Source organism: Myotis yumanensis, unplaced genomic scaffold (genome assembly GCF_028538775.1).
Source record: "Myotis yumanensis isolate MYYU_CA2020_CCGP unplaced genomic scaffold, mMyoYum1.0.hap1 SCAF_1, whole genome shotgun sequence".
In the NCBI taxonomy this organism is placed as follows: domain Eukaryota; kingdom Metazoa; phylum Chordata; class Mammalia; order Chiroptera; family Vespertilionidae; genus Myotis; species Myotis yumanensis.
In genome coordinates, this window is record NW_027223752.1 from 63,941,597 (window position 1) to 63,961,102 (window position 19,506).

At 49.0% G+C, this 19,506-nt stretch overlaps 1 protein-coding gene across 1 annotated transcript; it reads left to right on the forward strand.

Annotated features, from left to right (window-relative positions):
• The first annotated feature begins 1,268 nt into the window (after nucleotides 1-1,268).
• Nucleotides 1,269-18,412, forward strand: HDC (histidine decarboxylase). Its single transcript, XM_070404644.1, has 12 exons — nucleotides 1,269-1,353; nucleotides 3,622-3,794; nucleotides 7,358-7,471; nucleotides 8,394-8,516; nucleotides 10,129-10,263; nucleotides 10,517-10,660; nucleotides 11,366-11,432; nucleotides 12,524-12,686; nucleotides 12,777-12,867; nucleotides 15,748-15,846; nucleotides 17,117-17,218; nucleotides 17,355-18,412. Exons 1-12 carry the CDS (start codon nucleotides 1,323-1,325, stop codon nucleotides 18,096-18,098), a joined length of 1,986 nt encoding a protein of 661 aa, XP_070260745.1. The 5' UTR covers nucleotides 1,269-1,322; the 3' UTR covers nucleotides 18,099-18,412.
• The last annotated feature ends 1,094 nt before the right edge of the window (nucleotides 18,413-19,506 follow it).

The following is a 19,506-nucleotide window of genomic DNA, read 5'->3' on the forward strand; positions in this document are numbered from 1 at the left end:
TTGGACTTGCAGGAGGATAGAAGAGAGATAATGGAGCAGAAGCAACACTTGATGAGAAAATAACGGATAATTTTCCATTTAAATTGCTAACTTGGTGTTGGTACTTTTTTAATGAGTCAATAAATGTCAGCTATTACCACTGTCAATATTATTTTTCCCATAAAGCAAAGCTTTCTTGAGGTATAATTCCATATTATAAAGTCCCCCATTTGAAGTGTACAATTCAGTACTTTTAAGATATTCACAGAGTTGTGCAACCATCACAATAATCAATTTTAAAACATTTCCAGCAACGCTCCAGAAAGAAACTCCCCCAAACCTGTTCCCCTTGCTGTCAACCTCTGACTCCTCACACACCCCGACTCCAGAGCCCTGAGTCACCAGCCATCTTTTCGGTCTCTATCCATTTGACTCCGGACGTTTCCAATAAATGGAGTCATGTAACATGTGGTGCTTCGAGACTGGCTCTTCTCACTTAACATAATGTTCTCAGGGTTCTTCCTGTTGTGTGTCAGCACGTCCATCCTTCTTATTGTTGAATGGCTGTGTCACATCGTGTCGCTCCATTTATCTGTGGATGGACTTTTGGGTTGTTTCCACTTTTTGGCTGTTATGAATAATGCCGCTCTGAACATTTAGGCTTCTGTATGTCCCTTTATGCATTCTCTCTCTCTCTCTCTCTCTCTCTCTCTCTCTCTCTCTCTCACACACACACACACACACACACACACGTGCTAAAAGTGATTATGTCTGGTGATTGTTATTCTTTTTACTTATCTGTGTTTTCTCATCTCTTTACAACAGTACATACTATGTAGCAATAAAAAAATTCATTGTGCGAGATGCTAACATCTGCCTGCTCCTGAGCACAGCGCCAGCATCCCTCTGAGTGCCCACTCCGCCCTCCCTGCCGCCGGGGAAGCAGTGGCAGGAGTAACACTAATAATTTGTGCTACTTATTCTGCATACCCTCGGCTTTGTTCTGGGCTACAAGCTGGGAGCTTTGTCTGAGGCTGGCCGTGTCTGAAGCCAGGGGCAGAAAGGACTGAGGGCTCTTCACCACATTTCCCTGCTGGCTCGGGTTGCTAAGTGCAACGTTTTTTCCTCCATTTCTTGATCAAGGTCGTGGTCACTGTCCCTCAGAGCGTTGGTAGAGGAAGGGTGGCTTAATTCAGCCTAGAGGAAGGGCTTCTGGAGGGCGGAGCTAAGGTGGAAGCAGGAGAACCCTTTAAATACAGGGCCCCGTCCTGCTGCCCAGGAGTGCCCCTGGGACCTCTGAGTGTCCGTGAGAAGGAGTGAGACTGACTGAGGCACTGACGGAGATGATGGAGCCTGAGGAGTACAGAGAGAGAGGTGAGCCACGGGCATCGCAGGCCCTCTTCCCCACTGCCAGCCGCAAGAGCTGCTGTCGGCTGTGGGTGCTTAGATTTTGGGGTGTCATTTGACTGGAAGTTAGAGTTGGCTGCTGCAATTTTTTTTCTGCGAAAGGAATGTGGGACCGGAGTTTAAAACTTTTCTCCACCTTTTTCATTCTTCCTCTCATATACGCCCACTCTGCCATGTCATGCTTTTCTTTTCTACTTTCTCACAAAATAGAGAATTTGGATTCCTGCTCCACTAACTGGCAAACGGGGAATTGATTATTCGTATCCTGAAATAGGAAAAAAATTCCCTACGTATTCTGTAGTCACTGCAAGATCGTTTCCTTTTTAGTATTCATTTTCCTATGTGGGAACTGTTCAGTAGTGTTCTTTCTTTTAGTCATATAGTCCGTAAAAGTTCAGTGTGCACCTGCTACCCATCAAGCCTGTGTGCCGAGCAAAACCAAACGGTTATCCCATGTCCAGGCATCGCTCTCCTGAGTGGGGAAGCAGCTCGTTGCTTATAATTTCTTTCTAAGTTTTTATATCCTCCTCCCTCTATCTGGTTCTGTTGCCTGAGATTCCTTTGCTGTGAGGTATTGTCCTGTGTCAGATCCAAGTGTTTTTCTCTCCTCCACTCAGGCTAAGTGGCTGTTAGCCGGTAGACGTTAACCTGCACTAGCTTCTATCGTTGCTTTCCGAAGGCACCTTCACCTGAGAGCAGGTGCTTGTGTGTGAGTGGGACACAAATACATTTCGTGCTGTCCCTGGACAAGCGGAGGGCTAGGTCCAGGGCTCTCAGGCCTCTGGTGGGGGCCTGCTGCAGGCACGAGAAGCATCGGGCCCTGGGAGGGTCGAAGGAGAGCAAAATGCAAAGAGAAGGGCACGGGAGCTTTTGCTCACTCACAGTTTTGTCCGAGGCCGTCGTAAGAATTTTGCATGAGGTGGTGTAGAGGGAAGAGGCTCAGGTTCCCTTTCCTTTTCTCTATTTTATTTTACTTGATTTTTTCCATGGGGAAGAGGAGCTTAAGGACTACCAAGGAGGAATTCTATATATTGAGAAAGAGAGATGAATACGCAGACACAGATGGGGAGATGGAGCAAGAGAGTCAGAGAGAGACTCCAACAGGGGCACTGCAGGCTGAAACTCCCACCCGGAGAACTGAACGGGAAGAGAGAATAAATAATTTACAGTGGCTTCCGAGTGTTTGACTTGACTACCTTTCTTCCTATTTATTTGTTCATTCATTTGGTTAAATTTTTTTTTGGGGGGGGGGGCAAAGGGAGCATCTAAAAAATGTTCTAAGCACAGGAAGGGAGATAAAGTGATTAAGGCAAGATTTCAGGCGAGTGCAGGGTTCTTAGTTGAGGCCTATGGTTGTGCTTTAGGAATTCCATGAACCTCAGAAATTATAGACCAAATTTTGCATGTATGTCAGCCTATAGTTTTCATCCTATTCTTAAAGAAGTTTACGGCTCTAAAACACATGAGGAATTATTGATCCATTGGGAGTGGTGAACAGATAGATTTTTCCCCTTTCCTCAGAACCCGGAATGGGAACTTGCCATGTGTGCTAACAAAGCGTGTGGTCTGTGTGCGTGTGTGAGTGCATGTGTGAGTGTGTGTGTGTGTAACAGTATTTGGATAGAAAGAGCCACAGAGTTTCTGCTGAACCTGTAAGGCGATGCATTAACACAGCGGTTCTCAACCTGTGGGTCGCGACCCCTTTGGCGGTTAAACGACCCTTTCACAGTTGTCGCCTAAGACCATCCTGCATATCAGATATTTACATTACGATTCATAACAGTAGCAACATTACAGTTATGAAGTAGCAACGAAAATAATTTTATGGTTGGGTCACAACATGAGGAACTGTATTTAAAGGGCCAGAAGGTTGAGAACCACTGCATTAACAGATGCTCTGTTGTTGGGAGAAAGGTGGGAGAGATGATTAAGGCTGATACAGACCAGGGAAGGGGAGGAAAAGGAAAGGGTTTACATTGACCCTGGAGTTTTATGCTTTGGAGATTTTCCCTCTTGTTCATTTGTCCACTCACACATTGCCTCCATCATTCATTCACTCCCTCACTCGTTTTGTTCTTTTGAAGACAAGGCCTCTGCTGGGCATCCGGCCCCCCTTACCCCCCATGAACCCATCTCCCTTTCACCACGTTTCTTAGCCCAGACAGGAGGGGCACAGCACACCTGGGCCAGGCCCAGTCAGGGGACACGAGGCTGGTTCCTCTGCCTCCCTTGCAGGAAAGGAGATGGTGGATTACATCTGCCAGTACCTGAGCAGCGTGCGGGAGCGGCGGGTGACCCCAGATGTGCGGCCCGGCTACCTGCGAGCCCAGCTGCCCGAGAGCGCGCCCGAGGACCCCGACAGCTGGGACAGCATCTTTGGGGACATCGAGCGAGTCATCATGCCTGGGGTGAGATGCGGTCACAGGAGTGACTCTGGACTTTGGGGCATAGAAGGGTGGGCGGAGGCATGAGAAAGGCCTGGGATGACCCTTCAGCCACTTGGCCGACATTCAAACCCAACTTCTGGGCAGGTGGAGGGCCAGGACTTCGACCGAAATTTGGTTTCTGATGCCAAGGGAGCTGTAGTGTCGGGTGGGGAGCGAGAGAGAATAAGGACTGCGTCCAGGGCCCCGTCGGACAGAAGTGTGGCGATCCAGTGGGTGGGGGGAAGTGAGGAGCAAGGACGCCTGTGGCGAGCAGGATGGAGAGGGGGCTGGGTGGTCCCTGAAGCACAGCCGCAGGACCAGGGGCTCCCACAGAATTCCGGGACATGAGACAGAGCAAGAAGGAGCCTGAGAACACAGCCCCCGAGGGCTGGGCACCTGGGGGGCTGAATGAGCCCCGTCAGCCCCTTTCTCCTCCATGAGGTGCAGCCACCTCCTTCCTAATCAGGCGGAGGCCTTGTGATTGAGCTGCTTTTGGGGGGGTAACAAGGGGTTTTCCCTGAATTGCCCCCACTCCTGGAGACAAAGGGCATGACCTGGGGGCAGCCAGGGGCCAGGGCGCAGACAGAAGCTGGATGCTGCAAGGGCTGGGGCTGGAGCCGAGGCTCGGGGCCAAGGGCCCTGGCGATGTCCCTGCCGCCAGGAGTGAGGAGCTGAGGAAGGCATTCCCGCTAAAAGTGCACGAGCCTTCCTCCCCTGGAAGGGCTGCCTTTTACAGGCCAGGCACTGTACCAGCCGCACTGCAGGCCAGCTTGTTTTATCCGACGGTGACCCTACGATCCCTGCTTTACACGTGAGTAAACTGAGGCACAGAGTTCATTGTCTTCCCAAAGCCGCAGAGTTTGTGCCTGAAAAACCCAGGACTTTAATCTGGGCCAGTCTTACTCCCAAGGCTCTGCCTTTCTCCTACGCAGCACTGGTGAGTGACTGAGGGCCTTAGGCTGTGCCGTGCCCCCAGGCACCCTCCGTCAGCTGTGCCCGTCCCGCTCCCTCCACCCCGTGGGGCCTTGGAGCTCTGACCAGCACATGCCCAGCAGCTCTTCCCGAGGCCGACTGGGGACCTGCTCCCATCAGCCCTGAAGAGCTGTGGACTCAGGTGTGAGGGAAATGTGCCTGGAGGCAGGGGTGAGAAGCTACTCAAACTCAGACAGTGATGGCCAGTTTGCACCAAGCCACATACCCATCTCTCTGACCAGTCAGCCTAGTTCAGAAGCATCTTTTGAAAATTTTTATATCAAGAAAACTTTTACTAAGGAGGCTAGCTCCCCGATAAGATTATCTCATGGATTTGATTCTGTAAAATGTCATCTGCTGAGGGGCCAACTGTAAGCTGGTAGTGCCGTGAAAGCAACTGTCAGAAGAGGCAGAAATGAGCTGATTCATTCGATTGAGAAATTCCAGCGGTTGCTGGGAGTGCGGTCAAAGAGGCTCACTGCTGGACTGAGAGATCTGTGTGTTTTGATAAGCGTCCCTCTGGCTTATCCCACGGTGTATATCTCACCAGAACACCCAATTGCCCCTTGATAGGATCAGGAGGATGGAGCCCCCCTCTGCGTTTCCAAAATAATGTCGTTAAGCACGTCAGTAACGAGGCCCAATCTCTCATCTCATCTCACAGGCTGCACAGCCTCTCAGAGTTGGCCTGAAAGCTGCTGGCCCTCTGCTTTCTCGTTTTGGCCAGCTCCTCACTAACAACGGGGTTAATTTTTCTCTCCCAGCCACCTCCGCGATGGAAAGAGAAGAAAACAACAACAATCATTTAGCTTTAATTCCAATCCTGGTTAGAAAAACCTCGTCTACTCTTGATGAAGGGAGAGCAGCAGCAGGGAGAGGGCAGGATGCCATCCCGCTTAGGCGTTTGGGCCCTGGAGTCAGACAGCGCTGGGTGTTTGGGCTCTGCTGTCTGCCCCTCTGAGGGATGTGTGGTCCCGGGGACGCTGCCTCTCTCCGCCAGCCCCAGTTCTCACCAGTAAGACAGGGATCATGGCAGAACCTACCTCCTACGGGTGCTGTGAGAATTGAATAAGGTTAAGTAATGGAGAGTGGGAGATACTGTTGTTACCTACGATGCCTTCCGCCTGGTGAAACGCAGAGGAAGAGGTATGATCACCCTAGAGTCAAGTCAGGATAAGCGATGTGTCCATCACCAGATGATCACCGTCCACATTAGCGCTTTACGTTTGACACATTTCCTCCAGGCCGGTTTATACAGCAGCCCCAGGAGACAGAATTCAGTTTTTGATGAGAAACTGAGGTTGAGAGAGGCGCAGGGGAAGACCCTGGCTTTATGGGGTCTGAATCCCCTACAAATTTTAAGCTCCCCTTTAAGAAAATGAAATTAAGGCTGGATCTCAAAAAAGAATTATACAAACATGGGACGTTGGAGCTTAAGTTCAGTCGCTTCACAATAGACAAGGTGACACAGCTGGTTAGGGGCAGAGGTAGGCCTGGGACCTATGCCTTTGAATTTAAGGCTGAGGCTCCGTCTACCATACACGCTGTCCAGGACACTGTCATTGCTCTTGAGGGATAACAGGGATTTGTGCCCCCTAAATAACTCAATGCTACACCAATATGTCATCGAATGAGCTCTCAGAAGAGTGTAACAACTAGAAAGAGAGCGTTCCATGGGCTGAGGGAAGGGATCAAAGGGACGGGAGTTGGGCAAGCATTTGTGGAGGAAATGAATATGTAGTAGCTTTCTAAGAATTGACAGATTTCAGAGGGTCGTGTCTGTGTGTGTAGTACCTTCCTGTGAGGGCAAACAGGATTGCTCAAAGACAAGATTGAAGAGACAAACAGGATTGCTCAAAGACAAGATTGAAGAGATAAACGGTGTGTTTGCAGAGAAGTGAGATGAAGCCAGATTAGATCATCAGTGAGGCCGGTGAGCCCCTGAGGATGCTTCAGGGACCTGTTCCACTTGACTCCTCCTTAGATCCAGCTTACGCTGATGGTGGGCTCAGGGGTTAGCCTGGAGGCAGGGGCCCCATGCCTTTGGGCTTCCACTTCTCCTTCCCTCTTCTCTCCTCTCTCCATCCCCACTGGGAGGTTAAGGACAGACTTGAATCCATTCACCCCCACAGGAGATGCTTGCCTAGAGAGCTCAGCGATCCATAACACAAAGACTGCTTTTCACGAAACTGGATGAGACAAGCAACCGGCTGTTCCCAACAGTCTCCCCTTCTTTTTATGACTGAGCAGGGGTGGCGGGGGAGATAAGCATTGGAGACTAATGTGAACATTACCCAGAATCCCCAACTCTAATTACTATAGCAGTTTCCATTTCACATATTCGCATGCGTGCAAATGCTCCACTGAAGGGCTAGCTGAGAGGATGAGCAATGTGGGTGGCAAGGACACCATGAATCTGTCTTATTTTTATGGAGCCGTGTCACTTAGTCGGCTGTCTTAAAATGCCAGCCCATCTCCAGACGGGGTGCTTCCCCTTGCCAGGGAGGGGCTCTGGAGGAGGACGGCCTCCTGCACAGGCCTCGGTGTCACCTGTGTACCTGCTCTGCCTCCAGGTGGTACATTGGCAGAGCCCCCACATGCACGCCTACTACCCAGCTCTCACCTCATGGCCGTCACTGCTGGGCGACATGCTGGCTGATGCCATCAACTGCTTGGGATTCACCTGGGTGAGTAGCAGCGGCTGTACCTATGACCAGTGGCCATGGGGACGCAGCAGGAAGTGACATCCGGGGGCACACATATTTGGTCCTGGTCTCTGAATAGGGTTCCCAGTTAAATATTAACCATGGCTGTATTGTTTGTGGACTTAAGCTTTACATAAATGTTCTCAACTTGTCCTGTCTAATTCTATGGAATCGTGAGTATTGGCCCCATTTTGTGATCGAAGAAAGTGAGGCTTAACTACCTTATCTCCCCATGATCACACAGCTCAGAGAGAAAAGAGGAGATTGGGACTGAGGTCTGGTTATTGCCACCATTTGTGACCCTAACTAAGCACTTTGGTGCCTGTAGATACAACTTCATCTGTGCTCTTGTCTTTGAGGCCATAAGACTTCCCTTAATAACCCCCTAAGCACCAATCAGCTTTAAATTATGCCAGAATACTCTTAGAATAGGTTTATATTTTAAACCTGAACTCTTATAGGATGTGTGTGTGTGTGTGTGTGTGTGTGTGTTGGGGGCTGGGAGGGGGGCGGCTTGAGAGGGGAAGATAGATGCTAGCATTTCCAGGAAGTAGTGCTTGCTTTCTTAGTCCTAAAACGTCCTCCTGGCTTATAGCATGCCTCTCAGCTGGGTATTTAAGGGACTTGGGGAGCCCAATGGAGGCAACCATTTCTAGGGCTTGGAGTCCCAGGAGAATCCACCGCATCGAGGGTGGCAAGAATTCAAAGCCCCACATTCTTTTCCCTTTTTGGTTTGATAGAGGATGGGGTGGCGCTGGGGCACAGGGCCTGGCCTTGATCCCTTCTCCAGGGATATGTCACAGCCAGGGGGACTACTAGGGCAGAGACAGATGTATTTCTGGGGCTGGTGGGCCCATCTTGGTGCCCTATGGCTAACCAGACGAGGCTGCTTTCCTGCTTTCAGGCTTCCAGCCCTGCGTGCACGGAGCTGGAGATGAACGTCATGGACTGGCTGGCGAAAATGCTGGGACTCCCAGAGCACTTCCTGCACCACCACCCTGGCAGCCACGGGGGAGGCGTCTTGCAGGTTCCTCTATTGTCAAAGCTCCCCCTAGCCTGGGGGATAAGTAGTGGGAGATAAGCCAAACCCTTGCCTGGGCAATTCTCCTGTTTGTCAGGAGTCTCCACATGTCACCACACTGCCACCATCACCATTACCATCGTCACTGTCATGGTTGACACCGTCATCACCAACAGCATCACTGGCATAGCTACCACCCCCTTATTAGCTGCCCACCCCCCATTGCTGCCACTCCCTTTTCAACTTCCATTTAGTCCACACGGCTGCTTCCACCATCTCCACTCTATCTCTTTTCCTTGAAAAAGATGAAAGGTCAATGCATCATCACATTTCTTGTCTTACTGGATTTAGGTTTCTTAGTTTACAATCTGACAACACCCCCCCCCCCCCCCTTGTCCCACTTCACACCATATGTTAATGGTAAAGAGAAGCAAGTAGAGGTTCTTCCCATCCCTCCTAAGTCCAGGAGGCCCTTGGCAGTGAGAAATTAACAGCACACATCAGTTCGTCTAGTCCAGTGATGATGGCGAACCTATGACACACGTGTCAGAGGTGACACGCGAACTCATTTTTTTGGTTGATTTTTCTTTGTTAAATGGCATTTAAATATATAAAATAAATATAAAAAATATAAGTCTTTGTTTTACTATGGTTGCAAATATCAAAAAATTTCTATATGTGACACTGCACCAGAGTTAAGTTAGGGTTTTTCAAAATGCTGACACGCCGAGCTCAAAAGGTTCGCCATCACTGGTCTAGTCCTACAACCCTATCTTTTGTATATATATCAAATGATGGTTCTTCAAATATATATATGTTATACATATTTGATAGTAGGGAGCCATCAGCAGCAGGCCTCCTAAAGATTTCCAGAAGCAAAGACATTGAAGACTGAGTGGATGAATGAAGAGAAACCATAAGGATAATGTTTCTCAATTTCCAAGCATAAAGATATTTTGACCATTTTTTATTATTTATTTTGAATTTTACTGCACCATAATGAGAAAATATAGCCTCTAAAGCCTCTTATTTTATTTTTTTAATCCTCACCCGAGGATATTTTTCCATTGACTTTTTTCTTGGGGAGGGGGGAGCGGAAGGGATGGGGAGAGACACACACAGAGAGAAACACCAACGTGAGAGAGATACATCGATTTGAGCCTGCATCTGAGGTACGCGGCCTTGATCAAAATCGAACACAGGACCCTTTGGTCTGCGGGCTGACTCTCTGTCCACTGAGCCAAACTGGCCAGGACGCGAGTGCTTTCTTTGAAGCATGTTTTACAAGAGGAACAAACGTATCTAGAACCAAACCTGTATCTATCAGGGGCTAAACATTCTCTTTTTGGTTTCTGTGGCCTCTCTGATAAAGATGCTGGTTTTAGGTGAAAATGAGCTTTCATTACTTCCCTGGAAAGTTAGAGAGAGGTGTCCCAGGGTTGCTTAGGGTGCTGTGAATGGAGAATGCAGAATAGGTCTGTGAGCTTAAGCAGGAGCTATGTGCTTTTTTGAGGAATAGCTATTACACACACACACACACACACCCTGTGAAGAGCCTGGGGAATTTGGAAGAGAACACAGGGAGAGGCTGCCACCGGTAATCCTTCTTCCACTACAGAGCACAGTCAGTGAGTCCACCTTGATTGCCTTGCTGGCGGCAAGAAAGAACAAAATCCTGGAAATGAAAGCGTCTGAGCCCGGGGCAGACGAGTCCTCCCTGAATGCACGGCTCATTGCCTACGCCTCTGACCAGGTGAGTTGCCCACCACAGGCCATACCTTCAGGCCATTGCTTGGCTTCCGGAGTCTTGGCCCTGGAGCCTTTTTCTTCCAGGTATGAGTGTACTGGGGCTCAGGGGAGCTCAGGCCTGTGAGATTGTCTCCAGGAACCGCAGGGACAGACAAGTGTTGAATGTTATGTGGGGCTCCCTTACTCTGGATTCAGCAGTTTCCAGGGAGTGCTCCTCCCAGGATGACTCTGCTAACAGGTTTCCGTGGTCCTGCCAGGCTCACTCCTCAGTGGAAAAGGCTGGTTTGATTTCTCTTGTGAAGATGAAGTTTCTGCCCGTGGACAGCAACTTCTCACTCCGAGGGGAAGCTCTTCAGAAAGCCATCGAGGAGGACAAGGAGCGGGGCCTGGTGCCTGTCTTTGTAAGTCAGAATGTGTTCTGAGCTTAGGATGATAGACGTGGAGGTGAGGAAGGAATTTTGGCAGAATGCAGGTAAGTAACAGGCTGCAAACAAAAGCAGAAAGGCCCTCAAGTGCAATGTTTTATAACTTCTGAGTTGCTATTCATTTGTGTGTTAAAAAATAAATTTGGGAGGTTCATAACCAGCATTAAAAAAAAGAAATGGAATAGAAAAATCTCAAAGTGCATTCCTGTAGCCAGACTATGTATTGTTTGGTGAAAACTTTTATTTCAAATACACATGTATATAGGTACTAGGTTACCATATAAAATGCATTTCGTTTTTTAAAAAAGACGTCGCTATTGACTTTTAGAGAGGAAGGGAGAGGGATAGAGAGATAGAAACACCAAAGATGACAGAGAATCATCAATCAGCTGCCTCCTACATGCCCGCTACTGGGGATCGAGCCTGAAACCTGGGCATGTGCCCTGACTGGGAATCAAACTGTGACCTCTTAATTTTCATGGGCTGATGCTCAACCTCTGAGCCACATCGACTGGGCTAAGATGCATTTCTTACTGTGGGTCACGGTAAAATATAGTGTGAGATACCCACTGCTCTAGTGGAATGGGTGGGGTAGATAATATCTGTGGTTAAATTTTCTTTCAAGCCAAATGTGTCCCAAGAGCCCACTTTCCCATGTTAACTTCCTGTGTTTGCCTCCAGGTCTGTGCAACCCTGGGGACCACTGGGGTCTGCGCCTTTGACTGCCTGTCAGAGCTGGGCCCCATATGTAAGTCTGCCCTGTCCGGCTGGGAAGACAAGTAATGAGTTCTAGAATGTTCCCTAGAGCAAGAACCTGAAAGGAACTCTGGAGTTATCTTGCCCCTCCATGATCACTGCGGAGAGTGTAGGAAGAGCCACCACAGGGGACAAATGTGTCCTCCCAGGCAGCCAGGCCACTGCTTCCCCAGAGGTGTGACCAGGCGTGAGAGCTGCTCTCCCTTGCGTCCTGTCCTAGGAGGTGACAGTGTAAGCCTCAGGCTTCTCACCCTCTCACTTTGTGTCGAGAAATCGGCTTACTGCAGGCTGCATCCCAAAGCAGGGGGAGAATGAGGACAGTGAAATGTCTTCTGGTCCCAGCTAAGAAAATGAGAAGTGGAGGGTAGGGAAACCATGGAGGGAGATCAAGTCAGAAAAAAACCCCACATGTGATTGTTTAAATCTCTGAACGAGAAACCAGTTAGGACAGTGATGGTGAGCCTTTTGAGCTCGGCGTGTCAGCATTTTGAAAAACCCTAACTTAACTCTGGTGCCGTGTCACATATAGAAATTTTTTGATATTTGCAACCATAGTAAAACAAAGACTTATATTTTTGATATTTATTTTATATATTTAAATGCCATTTAACAAAGAAAAATCAACCAAAAAAATGAGTTCGCGTGTCACCTCTGACACCCGTGTCATAGGTTCGCCATCACTGAGCTAGGATGAGGGACATCCCTCTCTAATGCGTGTATTAGACGCATTAACATTGCTCTCCGGGCCAGCGGCAAGTTGGGGTCTGTGTCAGAAAGCTCTAGGATGAGGACAACAGGTGAGGGCCCCGGCCAGGGAGGGGAACAGGCCAGGGTGGGGCTCCGTGGGCTCTCCCTGCAGGAGGTGGTGGGGCCTCATTCCCGCCCACTCCTCACATGGAGGCTCCCTCTCATCTCCACGGGCCTTGATGTCCCAGGAAGCCAAAGCAGGCCGGCCTTTCTGGCTCTTTTCTTGTAGCCCACCAGCCAGCTGGGCCAGACAAGAGATGCCTTTTAGTTGGCTGGTGGCAACCCCCACTCCCACCCCAGCGCCCCCTCCCAACCAGGTGACGTTTGGCCCTTCAGGTGCCAGGGAAGGGCTGTGGCTCCACATCGATGCTGCCTACGCGGGCACTGCCTTCCTGTGTCCCGAGTTCCGGGGGTTCCTGCAGGGCATCGAGTACGCCGACTCCTTCACCTTTAACCCTTCCAAGTGGATGATGGTGCACTTTGACTGCACCGGCTTCTGGTGAGTGTGGCAGCCGAGGCCCCAGCCCCCGGGAAAGCCTTGCTTCCCCTGGAGAGGCCTCTACCACTGATGCCCACGGGGAACCCACAGGGTCAAGAACAAGTACAAGCTGCAGCAGACCTTCAGCGTGAACCCCGTCTACCTCAGGCATGCCAACTCGGGCGCGGCCACCGACTTCATGGTGAGAGGCCAGGAGCAAGCGGGGGTGGGGTGGAGGGTTCTGAAACGGAAGCTGTCTGCACGTGACCGCCAGGGTCTCCTGTATGTCAGCTCTGGTCAGAAAGTGGCACATGGGGAGTCCACCTCATCCTTCCTGAGTTTCTGGATGCTTCTAAACATTCCCGGTGCTTTCAATGGCTGCATCTCAGTCTTTCCAACCCGCCCACATTCTCAGCCTGTACAATCTCTTGGGGAAACAGGTTCTTCAGATTTAATGCCTCAGTTTGAAGACAGTCCTTCCTGTAATTGTAGGGCAAACAAATAAGTTGCTTCTCATGTCCAAGGGGAGGCGGCAGTGGCTTTGGGAAACTTAGTGGACCTTGACTTCCTTATATGTTCACATTCAATATTATTTTGTATTAGTTCCAGGCATACAGCATAGTGGTTAGATAATCATATACTTTACAAAGTGGTGCCCCCAATGTTTCCAGTACCCACCCGGAACCATGCACAGTTTTTACAATATTATTGACTATATTTTCTATGCTGGACCTTACAGCCCCATGACTATTCTGTAATTGACAATTTGTACTTCTTTTTTTAAAAAAATATATTTCATTGATTTTTTACAGAGAGGAAGGGAGAGGGATAGAGAGTTAGAAACATCAATGAGAGAGAAACATCGATCAGCTGCCTCCTGCACACTCTCCACTGGGGATGTGCCCGCAACCAAGGTATATGCCCTTGACCGGAATAGGACCTGGGACCCTCCAGTCTGAAGGCCGACGCTCTATCCACTGAGCCCAACTGGTTAGGGCCAATTTGTACTTCTTAATCCCTTTACCTCTTTCACCCCTCCCCTGTCTCCCTACTCCTCTGGGCACCACCAGTCTGTTCTCTGCATCTATGAGTCTGGAACCTTACTGTTTCTATTTCTACATCTAGAAAGTGCTGCTTTGTACCGTTTCTTCTTTCACCTCTAATCCCATGGATTTAATTTTCAAGTCTACAAAGAAACTCCTGGAAAACTAAAGCCGCTATTTGCTGTGACCTGGGGTTCTTCCCTACTGCTCTGACCGGTGCCCCCAGCTCCTTTTCACCCAGGCGGCTGCAGCTTTAAACAGAAGCCCACAGCACCTGGGAGAGAAGACTTAGGGGCTTCATTCCTGGGGACGTGGAGCCACCCAAACTCAGACCACGGTTCTCTGACATCAGGGATGTATCATATCCCTCCCTAATAGTGAATGGGGGCAGGCAGGCATGGTCTTGCAGAGGAGACCTGCAAGATTGTGAAGTACACAGAGGAGGTTTGGGAATGCCTCGAGTTAAAGAAGAGCATGTCACCCGTTGTAAGTCCAAACGATACTATCAGCAGGAGTCACCCCGCTGGGTCAGCATGGGTTGGTTTTAGAATCGTGACAAGAGGAATAACTGGGTACATATAGACAGAGTGTGAAGAAATCAAAATTAAAATAATCTCTGCCTCTCCTTTAATTTGCTGGTGAAATAAAGTGGCGAATTTATAAGCATCTGGAAAGCAATGTTTTTTTTTAGAGAAGGCCTCTAGCATCCCTTCGTTTTTCTCCCAGAGTGTCCATCTAAGTGTTAGATTCTAACAAGTGGTGGAGGTGACGTCTTCCTTGTTAACAGATTTTGCTCTGTGTCCGCGTTTTGATGCCCTCTGCTGGTAAACGCAAGTTTCCAAGCTGGTGCTCACCGCGAGTGCTTTGCCTGGAAATCAAAGGCTTAGTATTTGATGTGGGAGAAATACTGTCTCAACCAATAACTGTGCCTGGGTCAGGAAGTTGGGGTAAAGAATGAAGGTGAGTATGTTTTTGAGGATTTGGCAATCCTGTGGATGAGTAAGTAAATATGCAATTGCGTCAATATTTACTTTCAGTTAACAGAAATTGTGGTAGAAGCTTCCTGACATTTGAAGAAGTGGTCACTAGAAACCACATTACCCATCAGAATAACTGTAAATGTTTTCCACACCCTTTGCTCTGCTTTCAGATCTGAGAAATTGGTGAGATAATGCATGGAAACATTTCAAATCTCTGGTGCTGGCAACCTTGAACTTTAAGCTCTGTTGAATTTAGTCACCAGGAAAAAAAGGGCAATTTCATTCTAACAAAGGCTGACACGCAGATGCTCATTTGAAATCTGAAAGCTGGAGTGATGCCCCCTGAGGGCACAGGAAAAAGTTAGCATGAGAAAGTGAAATGAAATGATGACCATCTCATGGGCTAGGCAGAATTAGTACTGTGATTTGTGGCTCACATTTTAATTGTGTAAATAGCCCAAACTGACTGTCAACTTCCTGTGAAGCTCTTTACACCCTTTTTGAACCACTTCCCCGGGGGTGCTGTTCCTTTTCTGCCTCACAAGCAACCAGTAGGTGGCACTGCCCGGTGGGGCAGAGCTCAGGAGACACCAGGTCTGGGGGCTCCGGCCTCTGAGCTCTTGACCGCTGTACTTTACAGTTTGGGGGTGGGGTAGGGAGTAGAAATAGAACTTTATTTTCTGCTGTTCAAGGAACTGAGGTTCCCTTAGGGAAAAAAACAAACATATTGCCCTTCCTTACCTTGAGTTTCAGCCTGGATGCAATGTTTAAAGGTGCACTTAAACGTAAAGTGTCTTCTCCTTGGTTCAGGGTCATGGACTTGGTTTCTACTTGTCCTGCTCTTGGACATGGACTTATCAGTCACCTTCACCAGTGACTTCGTCACATGACAGGGCAGCCTTTGGGTAACTTGCCTTGGCTGCTGCTTAGCAACTGCTTCAGAGATCTGGTGATACCGACCATCCCTGGAGGGCTGGGCAGGCAAGGATGCTAAGGCCCAGGAGTGCGTGAGGGAGCGGCGTCCTGTCTCTAACCTGGCGCTGTGTTCCTCTGTTTTAGCACTGGCAGATCCCCCTGAGCCGGCGGTTTCGCTCCATTAAGCTCTGGTTTGTGATTCGGTCCTTCGGGGTGAAGAATCTGCAAGCGCACGTCAGACATGTATGTAATCGTTTGTGGGAGGCCTGTGGGCTGAGCTGTGTTTGCTGTGTGTCCCAATGGGGAGGAAGGCTGGGCTCAGGTGTCTGGGGCTGTTCTCGGGCTCCTGGGAGTTGACTATTCAGGGTGGCCCTCTCTTTGTTAGCTAGAGGAACACTGAGCAGAGCATGACACATAAAACAGCTAGAAAATGTTTAGCAGGGCGCTTTCCCTGAGAGAGCCTGAGGACCTGAACATGAAGAGATCTTGGAGACTGTTTTAAAGAGACCATGCAGTGGAGAGAGACAAGGGTTCTGGATGAGGCTTGGAGAAACTCGTTTCATCCTAGTCAAAGACACGATTAGCTGAATCCCTTGCCTTCCCTTGAAATAGAGTAGCAGGTGTGAGAACCAGATGATAGCAATTACTTAGCACATGTTTGATATGATTGGACACTTGGAGAAATTTTAAGAAATGAAAGAAGACAAGTCCTGTTCTCGTTTAGTTAACAACATTGGAAATAACAGAAAAAAAATTGAAATTACCAAATTTCAGTGGAAGATCAATATGATTCAAAGCTTAAATCTTTTTTATTATGATAAAACATACATAAAAAATTTTACAATTTTAACCATGTTTAAGTTTGCAACAAAGTGGCATTAAGTGAAATAACAATGTGTGCAACCGTCACTAGTATCAATTTCCAGAAATTTTTCATCTCCAGCAGAAACTCTGTATCCACTAACCAGGTACACAGCCTCTCCACAGTGTACGTGGAGATGATGCGTCAAACACGTTCTTTGTGGAATATCGGGGAAAAGGGGATGCAAGGGCATGTGAGGCGAGAAGGTTTGGGAGGCGAGGGAAGATGGTGCCTGTGGTGCAGTAGAAACAAGCCGCCACCCTCACGAGGCACCGGCTGGGAACGCAGGGCCTGGGCTGGGTGTTGGCCCTCGCTTGCCCCCTTGGCGGGTCAAGAAGCTGTGAAGCCAGGATATGAGGCTAAGATGGTCTTGTTCACAAAATACATGCCTTCTGGTTCTGGGGTGAGTTGAAAGAAGGCCCTGAGACATGAGTCCGGAGGTAGATCTGAAACGACAAGAAACAGGGAGCCGTTGGAGGGTGTCCAGCTTGGGATAAGAGCAAAATCAAACAGAAAAAATGTGGCGGGATCCATTCGGATCTCAGTGGCTCGAAGGTCCTGGCTTAAACCCACACAGCCGTGTGAAAGTTTATGCACGCTTGTCCCTTGCCTGACTATTCATCTCAGCTCTCTCTCTATTTACAATCCTAGGGGACTGAAATGGCTAAGTATTTTGAATCTCTGGTCAGAAAGGACCCTTTCTTTGAAATTCCTGCCAAGAGGCACCTTGGCCTGGTGGTTTTTCGTCTAAAGGTAATGTCCTCATCCGTGGCTATGAATGATGCCATTCGGTGGACGCTTAGCATGTTGGAAACTGTAAATGCTGGGCTTTTGGGGCTGCTCACAGGGGATGTGATACAGACTCCACTTCTCTTTATCCTTCAAACAGGGTCCTAATTGTCTCACGGAGAGTGTGTTGAAGGAAATAGCTAAAGCTGGCCAGATCTTCCTCATCCCGGCCACCGTCCAGGACAAGTTGATCATCCGCTTCACTGTGACCTCCCAGTTCACCACCAGGGATGATATCCTGAGGGACTGGAATCTCATTCGCGACGCCGCCACTCTCATCCTGAGTCAGCACTGTACCTCCCAGCCGAGCCCTCAGGCCAGAGGCCTCATGCCCCAGACCAGGGGCCCCAGAGCCCTGAGCAGTGGAGGGGCCCTTCAGTCCGTCGGCGGGGCGGAGGATGACCTAGCCCAGGCCCGAAGGATCGCCAAGCAGCCTCAGCCTGTGGGGGCCGGTCTTGGGAGGGAAGATGGTTGCCCCCTAGAAGCCCTGCTGGACCCACCTGATGACTGCTTTTCCGAAGAGGCCCCAGCAGAGGCCAAGCGCAAGCTGTCCTCCTTCCTGATCAATTACTTGTCCGTGCGGAACAAGAGGAAGGCCGTGCGTTCGCTCAGTTGCAACAGCGTGCCTGTGAGTGCTCAGAAGCCACTGTCCTCAGAGGGCCCCGTGAAGAATGGGGGGTCCTCCACAGTCAACATCCTCTCTAGGTTTCCTGAAGAGGTGATGATGCTGAAGAAAAGTGCCTTCAAAAAACTCATCAAGTTCTACAGCGTCCCCAGCTTCCCTGAATGCAGCTTGCAGTGTGGGCTGCAGCTGCCCTGCTGTCCCCTGCAGGCGACGGTCTAGACCAGAGTTCCAGCCGAGTCAACCCGTGTTTCAGGGAGGCTCCGAGCCCCTCGGAATTGTACGCTGAATCTGTGTGCTTATGTGAATGTGCATTTTTATAGGGGGAAAGCTCATAATTTTTTTCAGATTCTCCTAGAGGTTTTATGACTCATAAAAGGATACAAATGGAGAGTTGAAGCTAGCATGGCCCAGAAGGTTCTAGCAGTTTGGTCAGAGAAAAAGGGCCCAGGGTGGTGCACGGACAGGCAGCTTCTGTGGTTTAGCTTGTGACATGAAATGTAATGTAGAAATAAACTGTGCTTGTCTATGAAAAATAAAAAAGCATATCCTGTGTGATTTAATTGACGACTGAAACATTGATTAATTAACCAGTGCATATCCTGGAGCCTAAATGCATGTACTTTTGAATTCTGCTTAAAAAATTTTTTTTAAAAATTGATTTCAGAGAGGAAAGGAGAGGGAGAGAGAGATAGAAACATGAATGATGAGAGAGGATCATTGATCAGCTGCCTCCTGCACTGGGGATTGAGCCTGCAACCGGAGCTGTGGCCTGACCGTGACCTCTTGGTTCGTAGGTCAATACTCAACCACTGAGCCAGCCGGGTGGATTCTGCTTTTAGAGGATACTGAAGATTTGGGTTTGACTGTGAAAAAGTGAGTCTGGAGGAGCCCTTGGTTTGAAGAAAGCAGGCACTGTGGCTTACAGTTTATAAAGGAGGAAACTGAGGCTCCAGGTCATCGGCTTGTAAGTGGCCAAGCCCAGGCGTTCTCGTCTTCAGGAAAGCCCATGCTGTTTCCTCTGTACTGTACTGTTCAAGGATGTACTTGACCGGAGGCACTCAGTCCAGTAGGCCGTCTGGGTCCTTCCATACATTTAAATTTTCTTCCTCTAGGGATTGTCTCAGTTTTCTGGACCCTGTAGTCAACTAAAAGCTGTGTTCAATGGCAGCTTGCTCAGAGTTAGTTCATAGGCCAAAAAATTAGTTTCTTCCCATCTCAGAGGGCACTTTTTTAGGGAGTGGCTCTGCAATTGGTTATATTAGCAATGTCAAAGGCAAACAAAGCTGAAGTGGCAAGAACAGATTTTAATCAGTCATTTTGTTCAGTAATAATTACTATTGCAATAGGAGAAGAGTTTAGCAGGAACTGGACTCAACTTTGACTTGTCTAGATGTCACTGGGTATTTTAAAGGGAGAAAGAGGGCGTAGGGAGCGGGACAGGTGGGGACTCAGTAGAGTCAGGGAAGTGAAAAACTGCAAAAAGCAAGAAGGGGGGTTGGTCCATGTGAAAGCCACCTGGGTTTGCTCCCTGGTGTTTACTGAAGCTAGGCTCCTACCCTCCCACAGAGGCTGGGAAAGAGGGCCCATCTTCAGGTGTTGGATAGAAAACACAGTCAATTCTTCTGGC